We start from the raw sequence: 15,048 nt of genomic DNA on the forward strand, positions 1-15,048 counted from the left end.
ATTTCTCCTTTTAAACAAAAATAGCCTCCAGCTCCTGCAGCAACAGAAGACAAACAAGGAACTCCCATTAGCGCCTTGATGACTGTAAAGAAATACAACTATTTGTGTCTAAAACCTGACACGTCTAGCATTAACCAGTCTTTTCTTGGAAAGGGATTGATGAAAGGATTATGGGTAAAAGTCTGTGAATTTCAGAGAATTTGAGAAGGCATTTCTGGCTGCTTAAAAATGGCTTTAATGTTCGCCAAATATTTTGATTTGAAATGGTTTATTTCAAGCAATCAAATAGAAGTAATACACAAAAGCAATATAATCATCAGTTATACATTCATACAATAACTAATCAAACTTAGGATAATTAAACATAATTAATAAATATTGCTTGAAAGGGAGTGGAAGGAAGCGAACTTATATAATCCCACCCCGTTATACTATAACCATTTTATTACATGATTTATCAATATCCGGTTCCTAGGTTTTATCAGACAGAATTAACAATCATAAGGTATCAATAAAGCACATGCCAAAGATGAATTACTTAAGTACTACGTCAAAAATAACTATTTTAGAAATCAACATGACAAATGCAGATCAGTCATCTGAAATATATGCAAATTATGTTACTTTTAAAAGTCATTCATATGCTTTAAAACATAATACTATATCAGTAAAATAGACACAACACTGTTTCAGGAAATTTCATAGCAAAATTTCATCAAGTATCAAAAGTTAAAAACGTGCAAAGTTATGCTACATTAGGAAAGATTTTTGAATCAATTTATCAATTTTAGGAGCTAGTGAAGTAATATCAAAAGTCAATCAATTTAACAATTTTCAAAAGTGATTAATCATTTGTTTTACTCTTTTTATATATTTTTTTGTTTTTTTTTATTTTTTTTTATAATAAAGTAATGCTGTAGGGGAAAAAATAAAAAGGGTCCATAAACTGTCGAATTGTCCAAGGTTGGCATTTCTTCTTTTATTGATAACAGCCGATCTTCTGGGTTTAAACAGTTTACATTTCTCTTCGATGCTATGTCTGCAGACATTAGATTCAGGTCCATATCCTTCAGCTGATATCAGCTGCGGTGAAAGTTGAGGTCAAGTTGTCTGCAGGTCAGAACTCTGCTGTTATTCAGGTGACGTCAGACGTATGGAGAAAGTGAGGAATCCAGGCGTCATATTTCTTGAAATTATTTGGCTCTTTGATTTATTACTCCACGTTGTTTCATACAACCGTAATCAAGCACTTCTCAAAGTCCTTCATGATGTTCACAACCACAACCTTGGCCCGGTCCAGTGGACCGAGTGGTTTGACGTAAATCCTGCAGCCTTTAACCCAAGTGTTCTCAATCTGCTTACGCTTCCTGAGAAGCCGTGCATGTTTTGAGATTGCAGCATTCCTTCTAGTCAGATAGTCGTTCAGATAAACAGCAGATCCTCTGAGATTTTTGCGTTGATTCATCAAAGCTAGCTTGTGTTTGTGATTCACAAACCTGATGAGGATCGCTGGTTTATCCGTCTCCTTTATCCTGGGGAGCAGGTGGCAGGTCTCGATGGTATTGAGATCCAGGGAAATTCCTTTAGATGTGAGAAATGAATGTATTTGCTGCACCAGAGACTCTGCACCGATCTCCGTATTAGCACTGCTAGCTACGCTAGCGCTAGCATTAGCAGTGCTAGCTCCAGCTGTATTCAGCTTCGCTCGAGGCTTGATTGGTACTCCAGTGAGAAGGACATTATTCATCCTTACTTGCTGTTCCACATCGTCCAGTCTTTTCTCCAGAATCTCGACCCGGTTTTCTCGCTGCTCGTTTTGAGCCCGAAATCTTCGGAACTCTTCCATCATATCCCAAAGTGGCGTTAGCTTAGCCGACACTTGATCCATAAACTTTTCAGCGTTTCTTGAATAATGTCAAGAGACTTTTTGAGGTCTTCGTATTCTTTTTTGGAGAAAAATCAACTTTTTAAGTAATTTGAAGATAGTTGTATTCGCAGAGAGGCACGCCACATGTCCTGTTGTGTAACCCAGAACCGGAACACTCCCAAATATGTGTTCAGATTAAAAACAAAACACTTTAGGGAGGGCAACAAATGTTTTGTAGAGCTTTTTTCTTCTGATACCATGGGCCTGTTTCAGAAAGGAGGGGGTGGGGGGGTGAGCGTGGTATATATTGTGTGTTCGGAGGACGGAGCACTTAGTTAAATAAAGAGAAGGTGTCATTCCCAGAATAACTGTTTTGGAGTCATTCTTAATCCGCTCTGGAGGTTGAGGGTTTCGAACGGAAGTGAACCCCGAAGGAGAATTCCCTTCGGCCCTGAAGGAAATCTCCCCTGCGCTTCTGACCACGGTCGGAAAGACGAGAGAAAAGAAAGGAGAAGTTTTCGGGCCGCGAAAGGTTCAAAAGTACACAAAAGTTCACTTTTAAAAACACAATTGCATGTATTAATATTAAACTGACCAACGTTTGCAAGAGGGGAAGGTTAACAAAAAAGTCCTCTAAACATTACCGACGTTAAATGCATTTTCCCCCCAGATTGATTCTGTACACTATGCAGCATTTCATGCATTTACACCAGGAATGACACTTCAAAAGTACACCTAAATACCGCCATTTTTTATTTCACTTCTTACGCTGTTTAAAAAGTTATTACAGCCAATATTTTTTAACAATGATTTAAATGCAAACTTAGGCATTAACTTGAGCAGCTATGTTTTCCCACGCTAACTGTCTCTGTTTTGCAGATGCAGCGGTGTTGCTTTTCTTCTGGAATATGTGCTCATATTCACTGTAACTCTGCAGCAGCACGTCAAGTTCAGCTGGAGAAAAATACGCAGACCTCTTTTTTTCACGGTTGCCATGGTGACTCGTGATATCTGCGCTCCATTGATAATGGCTTCTTATAGTCGCGGTGCGCACGCTCACCTCCGAATCAGTCCACTCTGAGTTGATTGACCTAACGTGGATCAGCTTCTCTGAAACAGAAAACTCAGAGTTGTTAATCTCCCGATTGACCAACTCAGAGTTTAAGTTCAACCTCAGAGTTGGTTGAACCCATATCTGTACTGAAAGGTCTGACAGTTTGTTTGCATTGAACGCTTTGCCCAATGTCTACATAGTTAATCATAAATTATACAAAACATTTGTATTTTCAAGCTAAAAAAATAAATCTGCATGAGTTTGGGTTTCTTTTAGTATGATTTCAGGTCAAATGCGTTAATACCATACAGCAAAATGACAACTAAAACACCCTGGTAAAGTCGTACTGAAAAAAAATGACCAACAGTTTTTAAGGTGAAAACATCAAACTCCAAAGGAGACAAAAACTTTGAATTCCACCTTAGACTCCTGAGAGTTAAATAAAGGTTCAGCACCAAAGGTACCTCTGTAAGTCATGCCTCACAGGCGGTGAGTTTACTCCTCCTGCTGGAACAACTACAGACTTTCTCAGACCAGGGGCCTGTTTCAGAAAGGAGGTTCAACCAACTCTGAGGTTGAACTTAAACTCAGTTGGTCAATCGGGAGATTAACAACTCTGAGTTTTCTGTTTCAGAGAAGCTGATCCACGTTAGGTCAATCAACTCTGAGTGGACTGATTCGGAGTTGAGCGTGCGCACCGCGACTATAAGAAGCCATTATCAATGGAGCGCAGATATCACGAGTCACCATGGCAACCGTGAAAAAAAGAGGTCTGCGTATTTTTCTCCAGCTGAACTTGACGTGCTGCTGCAGAGTTACAGTGAATATGAGCATATATTCCAGAAGAAAAGCAACACCGCTGCATCTGCAAAACAGAGACAGTTAGCGTGGGACAACATAGCTGCTCAAGTTAATGCCTAAGTTTGCATTTAAATCATTGTTAAAAAATATTGGCTGTAATAACTTTTTAAATAGCGTAAGGAGTGAAATAAAAAATGGTGATATTTAGGTGTACCTTTGAAGTGTCATTCCTGGTGTAAATGCATGAAATGCTGCATAGTGTACAGAATCAATCTGGGGGGAAAATGCATTTAACGTCGGTAATGTTTAGAGGACTTTTTTGTTAACCTTCCCCTCTTGCAAACGTTGGTCAGTTTAATATTAATACATGCAATTGTGTTTTTAAAAGTGAACTGTTGTCTACTGTTGAACCTTTCGCTGCGCGAAAACTTCTCCTTTCTTTTCTCTCGTCTTTCCGACCGACCGTGGTCAGAAGCGCAGGGGAGATTTCCTTCAGGGCCGAAGGGAATTCTCCTTCGGGGTTCACTTCCGTTCGAAACCCTCAAACTCCAGAGCGGATTAAGAATGACTCCAAAACAGATATTCTAGGAATGACACCTTCTCTTTATTTAACTAAGTGCTCCGTCCTCCGAACACACAATACATACCACGCACACACCTCCGCTCCGTGCTCACGCCCCCCCCCCCCATCTGCACCTGCAATCGCCCCTCCCCTTCTCTCTCGTGGATCGCACCCCGCTCAGCACACACACGCTGCAACACTACCCTTGTATTGATCAAGTGGTATAGGTTTATATGGGAATAAGAAAGTAAGCAGTACTAGCAAATTGTGTTTCCAAAAAGTAATTGTTACATTAATCTAATTCAATGTCCCTGATTTCATTTTCATGTAGATGCAATCCTGCAGGAATTAAAAGAACATGGCAGCAGCTAAAAATGAAGTATAAAAACATGATTCAATCAGGTCAAATTTGAGCATGTCATGGATGTAGGCTTTGTTGACAATATTTGACATATGAAACATCTACATAGCAATACATATCTAATGTTGTTTTCATTGTATATATGTAATTGACTGCAACGAAAAACGGTAACGCTCAAACAAAAACGTATGGGGAAATGACAAAAAATCGAGTCTTCTCAAAATCCTCGTACGAGGTAAATATAATTCTCTACGAATTAATGCAGCCTCCTCGTCTATTGGGTCCTCCAAGAAAGAACAAGCCATTCTTGTCACTTAGACCGTCTCTGTGTGACGGAAATGTGGGCAATGAAGGTTAAAGCGAAACATACCGCTTCGTCTTTAAAAAGGGGAGGGGACCGGCAGAAACCTTTAGTTTACAGAGTAAAACCTGCTCCCGACCAGGTTAGGTTCACAGCATAAGTAACCATAGACACTGACTCCGAGTAAGTTACCTCTCTTTCAGAAACGGGTTTGACTTAATCTGCTTTCTCTGGTTTAACAAACCTCCCATTCTGAAACAGAAAACCCAGGGTTTCCCTGATTTCAGGGTTAATGCACTCAGAGTTTACACTTAACCTCTTTTCTGAAACAGGCCCCAGGTGGTTTGTGTAAAAACCACAGGCGGGGTATTAAATAGCTCTGAGATCAAAGTCCCACACAGCTAAACTGAAACTGAGCTGATAGCTGATCAGTGAGAATGATAAAAAAATCTCACCAAACCGACTTTGCGACTTAACAAAAAACGATCACTTGAGAAAAATATAGCAGTATTTTAGTTATGTTAAAATGCACGACTTTAGAAAGCATTAGTCCCAGACTTTAGCGCTCTGAACGGTTTGCCAGATGGAAACGGTTCAAACTGTTCATCTGTTCTGATCGTCTCTTTTTAGATTGTTTGAAATGCTCAACTCCAACAATTCTAGGGAAAGATCTGGTCTTTCAGCAGCGGACAGACAAACAGTCAAGAGGAACTGAGCTCCTGCAGATGTTCACAGGATGGAGGGAGGCAGTTTGGGGTTTGTTTGTGTTTTTTACACCTTTATTGCAGAAAAGTCTTAACCAGCTTGTGATAGTCAGCAAACTCTTCTTTCTACCATCAAGACTGGATCTGCAATGATCTGAACCAGGAGATCCTTCAGGTCTGCTTTTGAAGGCTTTTTCCATGAGGTTTGTGTCCGAGCACCACTTGCTCTGATGGTCCACATCCATTAGGACTTTCAAAGTAAAAACAGGGAGCAAAGTGAAGAAGATGAGGGCTCAGCACACTGCCCTGTGGCGTATCTGTATTCGTGCTTTTTTAAAGTCTCCATGACAGACATGACATGAACCGGATCTTTTTACAGTTTGGCGTTGTTCTCATGTACTAACTGGAGCAAACTCGTATCAGCACATAAAAAAGTCCCAGTTCACCTGCAGCAGCTCTGTGTTGTCTGATCCTCCTGCCGGGCTCTCTGTCGTCTGGGAGCTCGACTGCTACAGTTACAATGAAATAAATAAACATTAAATACCAGGAATCACATTTCAAGACATTTAAACCTTCAAATTGAAGTAGATTACAGCTGGTGACAAAAACGGATGCAATGGTTTTTCTTCAGATCTGAACAAAAATGTCACTTTTCAAATCAGCAGAAATTATTTTATTTACTGGTTTATTTCATGACGTTTTTAGAATCCTCCTCATCCCAGCACACACACACACACACACTCACTCACTCACTCACTCACTCACTCACTCACTCACTCACACCCACACCCACACCCACACCCACACCCACACTCACTCACTCACTCACTCACTCACTCACTCACTCACTCACTCACTCACTCACTCACTCACTCACTCACTCACTCACTCACTCACTCACTCACTCACTCACTCACACACACACACACACACACACACACACTCACACTCACACTCACACTCACACTCACACTCACACACTCACTCACACTCACTCACTCACTCACTCACTCACTCACTCACTCACTCACTCACTCACTCACTCACTCACTCACTCACTCACTCACTCAATCTTCTAGATCTACTAACCAGGGTGGTGATTAGTGCGTCTCGCTCGGCGAGTTGCGTCTGCAGGACTGCGTGCTGCTTGCGGAGCTCGTCCAGCTCCTCTCTGAGCTGAGAGAGCTCCTCGGTCTGCAGTCCGTTCTGCTGGGAGCCGTCCCCCTGACTCGGACTCTCCTTACCTGAAGATGACAATACACATGATTACATACCAAAACACTCCAACCCTTCAGACATACCACACACCTGTTCTTAAAGCATCGATTACATTCTGAGGTAAAACGAGTCTCATTTCTATAGAGGGCTGACGGGAACACCGTTTCTGTTTAAACAAACAGGAGAGTCAGATAGAAGCTGCTGATTCAGCACTATAGACCTGCTGTGGTTCGCAGACATGAAGATTTATCTCTCAAATCAAAATGTCTGCTCAAAATTGTCTCATTGAACTCTAAAAGGCTAAACAAGTCTTTGATTTGGAGAATTTTCTTCCATCATCAGAAGCTGCTAAACCTTTTTTTGGGTCACAAGCCAAAGGCGCGGTTAAAACCCTGAACATGTCGCCGGTCTGTTGCAGGTACACAAACTCACACAAGCACACCTGGGGACATTTTAGAGTCATCAGTGAACCTATGAAGACGCTTTTTGGACTGTGGGAGGAAGCCACAAAACCCTCACATGCATGGGAGAACATGCCAACTCCACACAGAAAGAACCCGGCCAGGATTCAAACCTTCTCCTGTGAGGCGAGAGTGCTAACCACTACACCACCATTAAGGCAATTGGGAGAATTTACAGACTGAAAATATTATTTACCATCAAAGGAAATCAAGAAAATATTTTAAGATTACTGGCTGTTTTTTTTCCCAATCAGGCACAGTAACAAATATCATGTAATGTGATATGACTACACTACCCAGAATGCCTAGAAGGGCCAGGAAGCAGGTGATTGGTCACAGGAGTTGATGGCAAATTGTGTTGTTATTCATGTTTGTGTCTTAACTGCAATAAAAAGCTTCTGCTGCAACACGACAGACGGAACAAAGTTAAGCTTTGAAAACCAAGAAGTGACTTTCTTTTACATTTCTGGAAAACAGGAAAAAATAAAATAGACTACAGTAATCAGCAACGTTTCATACCAAAAGCCATCATCAAAAACTAAAAATCTGAAAAAAGCTCAGGGAAAAGTGACTTTTTCTGTGGGACGTGTGACTCAAACCTTTCAAAGTGTAAATAAAAACCCTACAAATCCAGTCTTCAGCTACAGTGGAAGCTTTTCCCTCAAAGGCAGATAAGAGACAAGAAAATGAATTTCCTTTAATAACATAAGCTGCTCTTTAGCGCAAAAAGGATCAGACATGAATGTCTCCATCATTTCTAAACCAACAAAAAGGTTATAGAAACTGTAAAAGTGTCAGAGTGAGCTTTTGCGTGTTGGACGAGGACTGACCTAGTTTCAGCTTCAGGATGTTGTACTGGTCTTTGTGCTGCTGGATCTGGGATAGCTGCTGTGCGACAGTGGCCTGCATCTGCTCGTGCTGGGAGGACAGCGCTGCTACCTGCTCCTTCAGCTCCTGGATCTGAGCATCCTGAGTCACACAGTCCAAACTCTGATGTTATCTGGAGACTACAGCAAATCCACGACTAATGGGCAACATTTTTAGAAGCCAAATTCGACAAACCTGTTCTCTGATCAGCTCCTTGTATCGAGTTACGATGTTGTCGTGCTGCTCCAACGTCTTCTTCACCTCTTCCTCCTTTTTGTCCTCCTCGCTGGACTTGTGAACCGCTTTGGTGATCACCCCTGTGATGAGCAGCGTTACGTCAACTGGGACTCAAACCATCACTTGCACATGAGGACGGCGGCCTCCCTTACCTTCCAGTTCTTTGACCAGCTTGGTGAACTCGTGGTCGAACAGCATCTGCTCCGGCGACGGGAAGACGGGCTGCGGCTTTAGGGCCGCCCGCGAATACAGTTCATGTTTGGTGATGAAGCCCAGCTTCTCCACAAAGTTCTCCTTTCCGATGCGCTTCTCAATCAGCTGCTTTAGCTTCTCCCTGAAGACGACGGGAAGAAAATCTGTGTTTTCATTCAAACATCGAGTCTAACAGAATGTTAAAGTGACTCAAAGACACGTACTTGGTGTAGTTTTCCAGTGAGTTATCGTTATGATAGATACAGATGCCGAGCAGCAGCGCACAAAGGCCCTGCACCAGCCTCTCGTCTTCTCCCAGGTTCTCAGAGATCTGAGCCGTCAGCTGCAGGACTCAGAGTCAAGGCTCATGCAGAGAAGCCAGTGGAGGACAGGGGCTCCCTCCCCAGCAATAAACACATGGGTCCTCTTTACGCTCAGAGGTCGGATTTGATGTGAAGATGCATTTAAGCAGAAATGTAGACTCAGAGGTCAAAGGGGGGAGAAGGTAAAAAGGTCTTGATGAAGGATACAAAGGGAACGTTATCCTGGTTGTGCAGGAAGTGCGTGACAGCAATGGGACAGTTGCTGATCCATGTGCACAGCAGCATGAGGAGGCCCACCCTGGTCTGGACTTTGCTGCCCTGCAGAAAACCAAACAGTGAGTCTGACGAGGAGCTTCTGACACGCGAGCAGAGGCATCAAAAGCATGTTAGACAGCTCACACAAAGAGACTTCAGACCCAAAGAACTAAACACAGGAGTGGAAGTTAGAAGGGTTAAAATCGATCGGGTTCAGAGTTCATCTAAACCTCAACCGAATCACAACCACAGAACACTCCAAAATGAACTCCTTGGTTTTTTAAAGCGCTCAAGCACAAAACAACTAACAACTAACCCTAAAACAAGCAGAAAAAGGAAATATTTGAAAGAAATTAGCCTTAATAAGCATCTGAAGGCCAAACAAACAAACAAAAAATAATAAACACACCTATAAATAATAAATGTAAACAAATGTTTTGAAATCATCGTTATGGCAGTCAAATGATGCCAAGTGTTAGTATCCATTACAGCCAACACCAAACAGTTTGGATGTTTTAAAGAATAAAACAAAACCAAACATGCAAAAAAAAAAACCATTTCATATTCTGTTCTGGAAATGTTCAGGAGCAGAAGCAATACCAAAAGGTAGCTGCCTAAAATAGTAACGGCCAAAAGGTGTAATAGAGGTGGTGTATTTGGCTGACTCTTCTGTAAGGGGAATTTGCCAAAATCCCATATTAGCATCCAATTTGCTGAAAATCCTGGCTCCAGCCAATTTGCCTAGTGTCTCTTCCACTGATGGCAGGATGTATTTTTCTCGACACACAGAAAGGTTGAGGTGTGTGAGATCAACACAAATACGCACCTTGTCTGTTTTCTTTTTGGGTACCACCACCATGCCAGAACACCAGTCTGTTGGCTCCTCTATTTTGGTTATCACACCTAAGTCTTCCATGCGGGACAGTTCCTGCTTCACTTTGTCCATGAGCGGCAATGGAACTCTCCGAGGTGTCTTTAATGAGAAGGGCTGAGCATCTGGTCTTAACTTGATGTTGTATGGCTGCTTCACTTCACCAAGACCGCTGCACAGCTTTGGGTAGCTGACTTTTAGTGTTTCGATGCTGAGAGTGTCTATTCGAGTAACTAACTCCAACTTGTGAATAGCAGGTCTCCCCAGCAATGCTGTGTGCAGGTGTTTCAGGATGTACACATCATCTCTTGCTTCTTTAGCTCATTTCCTTAGTCTCATCTCTGTGAACCCGAGGACTTCCAACGGCTTTCTTCCAGGTCCAAACAGAGGCTTGGTTGGTTTTTGAAGAGTGGGTGGGCAACTGTCTCTGAAGATTTCTTTGAACACCTGAAGTGGCAATACTGTGACATCAGCTCCTGTGTCTATTTTGAATGACACGCTTTTGTTGTTTATGATTATGTTTACCATCCACGACTCTCCGTTGCTGGTAACACTGCCAAGGAATAAGGCATTGACATCTTCCTCCACTTCACTCAAAGTCTTCCTATTTTTACACACTCTCATGTAATGTCCCTTTTTTCCACATGCATGACATACTGTTTCATTAGCTGGACACTCACGTTTTGGATGGGGTGATGAGCTGCCGCACTTATGACACTGTGCATTTGGTTTACTGTGTTGAGGCCTCCACGATTTGCTCTGTTTGACGTCTGGATGTGATTTGGTTTTAAACTTTCTGCTGCTTTTGTGCACCCTGTCAACACATTTAGCATCTCCTTCCCGCTGCCCCCCGCACCGCTGTGACGTCATAACAATGCGACCCTGTAGTTCTTTAACAGAATTATGTTTAACCAATGGCATAACAATACACAAAAGCCATATCATATACAAGTGGCCGGGATGGGCTCCGGCAGACCCGTGACCCTGTGAGGGAAAAAACGGTTAAGATAAATGAATGAATGAATTCTGTCTGTCTGGGTGTTCTTTTGAACACTTTTCTCAAGATTAGAAGAGGAGTTTTATTCAAAGGAACCCCATGGCTGGATTTGATTATTGCTGCAATAAAATGGGAAACCCAAAAAGGATTCTGAATTAAGAAAACTTTTGGCCAAAAAATGTTGGAGCTCTTACATCCTTTCATTCTGTAAACAGGTTGAGTAGTTGGTGTAGAGGGACCTCTCGTGGCACAAAGAGGTATTGCAAATAAAGGCTTCCTGAAGGTGTGCTGCCTTCGGGGTTAAAAAAAACCCTCAATTCATAGATAATAAACTTGTGTTAGATAAGAAATCTCTGTGTATAAGTTGGTGGTGGGGATTGGCTGAAGTTGTATGTTTTGACAAACATGTCTTGACTTCACCCAAAGGTTTCACTTTTACTAAAGAGTGGAGAGCTTCAAGGTGCTAAGCCTCCCTCAAAAAAGCTCTGCAAGTGTGAAGGTTCAACAGGAACATGTAGTGTTGACTTCTCATCAGTCGCCGCAGAATTTCAAAGCCTTGAAGGAAAAGAGAACCAACAAACCTTGCAGCCTGGTGATATTTTAAATTGAAAAGCCTGATTATAGATCAACCAGAAACTGGTGGCAATCCCACTTCATCTATGCTGGTTAACAACATAATGTTTGTATGTAGTCTTTTTTTCTTTCTTTATTTCATTAGTGGAAGGATAGAGATGTAGTTTATATTGACACTGCAGTCTTCTTCATGTCATTGCCAGCTGTATACACATACTTGAAAGACAAAAAAATACATGATCTCTTTGACAAAGGGAAACTTTGAGGAGCACCAAAAAAAGAAATCCTCCCAAAAACTGTAAAAATACATACATTCAAAAAGCAGATTATCAAGTGTTTTATTATTTATGTCACAGAAAGAACAGTTATTTTCAGGAAAACCAAAACGTATGTGTAGCAGTTCCTTGCATGGATAGACTGCATTCATTATTTTAAAATGGATTTCTTTGTATTTTGGGAAAATTGGATATTTAATAAACTGAGATCTTTACTTGCTTATTTCCTCTCTTGTGTAACGCCGTGATATAGAAAGATTTTTGTAAGATGTTGGAAACAATTATCTAACAAACAAAGATCGTATAAATGAGCTTCGAAGTTTTGAATTAAGCGGTCGACCATCGAACAGCAGAGAGAAAAGCAGAACTTGAACATTTTGAACCAAACTGGAGGACATTTTAATCAAAGTCTGAAGGATTGCTTTGATCACGTTGTTCTATTGTTTTCTATCATTTATTTTAAAGTTACTGGAAAGAGAATGATAATGTTTCCATTATCACTCATGTGGGAGTTTTATGTGGACTAAAGTTATGTTTGTATGTGAGTTTGCCGTACAGTAACACTTGCTGATGAGAAGTAGAAAGTTTAATAGGAAGTTTTTTCACATTTTAGATGGAACTCAGTGGCCCCTAGATGAGAGAAAATGTTTGAAGGAATATGAAAACAAATATTTCTTCCATTTTGCAGAAAAGACCTAAGCCAATTTATCTTAATCATACCATCCAAACTTTCAAAGTCTATGGCTTTAAATCCACCTTCACTGTAATCCTGAATTATAGTTCCTTTTTTTGTAATAATTTTTATTTTTCCAGATTAAGTTGAACTTGGCCTGGTTTATTGCTTTCTTTGCAGATTTAGGAATTGGGAGTGAATATGCTGGATAAATGAATCTGGATAAACATTCTAATTTAGTGAGAAACACTCTGCCCAAAAAAGAAATGTGACCACATGTTTAAATTGACATTACATTCCTCTAAAGTTTTCCATAAGTTCATTTCCTCCATTATTTGACTATCTTTGGTAATATGAACACCAAGATATTTCACAACAGTCCTAACAGCTGTGTTATGAAGAACTGACTGATCAGAATAGTGAACTGGCAACAATTCATATTTGCTGAGATTTAGTTTTAACCAGATGCTTTAGAGAAGAAATCCACAGTCTGAATGATCTCTGGTATTTGATGACTGTCTTTCTTGAATGTGGCCGTGTCGTCTGCCAGCTGAGTGATGGCTAACTGTTCTCCCGGGACATTGAGTGTACAGAAACCAGAGCTTTTTTATAAGTATTGATAACATTTTCAACCGTGTCAAAGGCTTTAAAGAAATTTAAAAATAAAATGAAGCCATCATCTTCAATTTATTGATATAGTCAATCAAATCAAGAACTATTATTGTGAATTGAACGTCCTTTTAAAAACCCTGATTGTGTGTCTGAGATGATCTGATTCAGTCCTGTTTTTAATCTAGATGCATAAATGTTGGTTAGAATTTTATAATCACTGTTGAGGAGGGATATTGATCTCAAATGATCAAAATTTCTCTGCCATTAATTAGCAATCTGTTAACAGCATTTTTCTCTTGTCCCCTTTTTTCCAGTCTACAAAAGTAAGCTGAACTTTTCTCTCCCTCTTCAACCCATTTAGCTCTAGATCTAATAAAAGCACCTTTGGCTTTAGAGATGTTCATATTATCCAGAGAGGTTTGCAGGAATGCAACTCTCTGTTTCTCACCTTCACTCAATAGAGATTTACAACAAATAGAGTTCATATCTCTGATCATTTCCATTTCTTTTTGTTTACCATCTCTGCTCAATCTTTTGCTATTAGTTTTTGAAATCTGTCTTGCTTTGAATTTGAAAAATTCCCATTTCTCCCTCTGAGTGGTGAACTGTCTGTCGTTAGTTATCCTTTGGATTTCATTTATAATCGCCTGAGAATACAATTCCTCCTCTAATAGACTAGCGTTGAAATTCCAGTAACCTTTGCTTTTAGGATTATTGCGAGATTGAATAATGAGCTTGATCATAGAATGGTCTGTTAATGGTGCAGCTGAAGTTTTAGCTATTGATGTAAAATTCTGTTGATTTTCATGTCAACCAAAAATCCAACCTAGATTTAGCAGATCCGTCTGGTTTAAACCAGGGGAACGCTTGAACATCAGGATTATCACGGCGCCAGACATCAGAAACATTGAAATCTCTACATAAATGAAGAAGAGGATTATAATGATGGTTTTGAAATGCTGAAGGAAATCTGTCAAGGTATTCATCTTCCACCATATTGAAATCACCTCCAATGATGAGATTACTGTTAGGATATCTTTGGTTAAGTTCCTTAACAGAGCTTGTAAAGTCTGAAAACGTGATTTTGTTTTGTGCTGCAGAGTAATATACATTTCCCAGAATAACAAATTTATCATCTTTCTGCCGTTAGAATGATAGCCTGTTAATATAGATTGTATGTATGTATGTATGTATGTATGTATGTATGTATGTATGTATGTATGTATGTATGTATGTATTTATACACATTTGGGTGTAATTAGTTCGGTACGGCTGTTTAACAAATCTGATATGAACTGCTATTTATGAACTATTATTTTATTGTTATTTATTGTCTGTGTTTTGCTGTCAGACGCCTGAATTTCTCCCTTGGGAGATTAATAAAGTTTTTTTCTATCTATTTTTGTTTTATTTTTCAGTACAAAAAAGGCAGTAAAAAATTACTTGCAAAATGCATTTATTGGTTTTATATAAAAATAAATAAAACTGACTTATTCAGGTGATCTGCTTCATAAAATAAGAAAACCTATTAGCTGCCAGAAATCAAAAACTTAACACTGGCCTGAAAAAAAATTAATGTGGCATTCGCTATCTCTGTGTAACAATGTCGACACGCAGCATTCGACTTATCCAATTGTCTTTTCCCTTCATTGATGATGACAACAAATCCAAAGAGCGTAAGGAGATGGGGGGCTGGGGGGAACCTCATGTCTGCCCTAGGCATGCTGATTCTGTGGACATACGCACTGTCACCTCCGTCACCTAACAGCAGTTGAACATGAACTGAAATGACCTTTCTGACCGTGGAAGGCGGATCTTCCTTCAGGTTTCACTTCCCTGTTCGA

At 40.4% G+C, this 15,048-nt stretch overlaps 1 protein-coding gene across 1 annotated transcript; it reads right to left on the reverse strand.

Annotated features, from left to right (window-relative positions):
* Positions 1-10: 10 nt before the first annotated feature.
* LOC101168523 (general vesicular transport factor p115-like) lies at positions 11-9,438 on the reverse strand. Its single transcript, XM_078943258.1, has 8 exons — positions 9,156-9,438; positions 8,850-8,968; positions 8,586-8,767; positions 8,392-8,513; positions 8,160-8,298; positions 6,740-6,894; positions 6,097-6,159; positions 11-34 (listed from the first exon to the last, which is right to left on the reverse strand). Exons 1-8 carry the CDS (start codon positions 9,231-9,233, stop codon positions 11-13), a joined length of 882 nt encoding a protein of 293 aa, XP_078799384.1. The 5' UTR covers positions 9,234-9,438.
* Positions 9,439-15,048: the final 5,610 nt, after the last annotated feature.

The sequence above is a fragment of the Oryzias latipes genome, assembly GCF_053564925.1.
Source record: "Oryzias latipes strain Hd-rR chromosome 1 unlocalized genomic scaffold, Olatipes_Hd-rR_3.1 chr1_Y".
Lineage (NCBI taxonomy): Eukaryota > Metazoa > Chordata > Actinopteri > Beloniformes > Adrianichthyidae > Oryzias > Oryzias latipes.

Coding starts and splice junctions, on each gene's coding strand:
- LOC101168523 (XM_078943258.1), bottom strand. CDS start 9,233: ATGCTGCTGTGCACATGGATCAGCAACTGTCCCATTGCTGTCACGCAC. Junction 8,514..8,585: donor GCTGGTCAAAGAACTGGAAG/GTAAGGGAGGCC, acceptor TGCTCATCACAG/GGGTGATCACCAAAGCGGTT. Junction 8,299..8,391: donor AGGAGCTGATCAGAGAACAG/GTTTGTCGAATT, acceptor TGTGTGACTCAG/GATGCTCAGATCCAGGAGCT.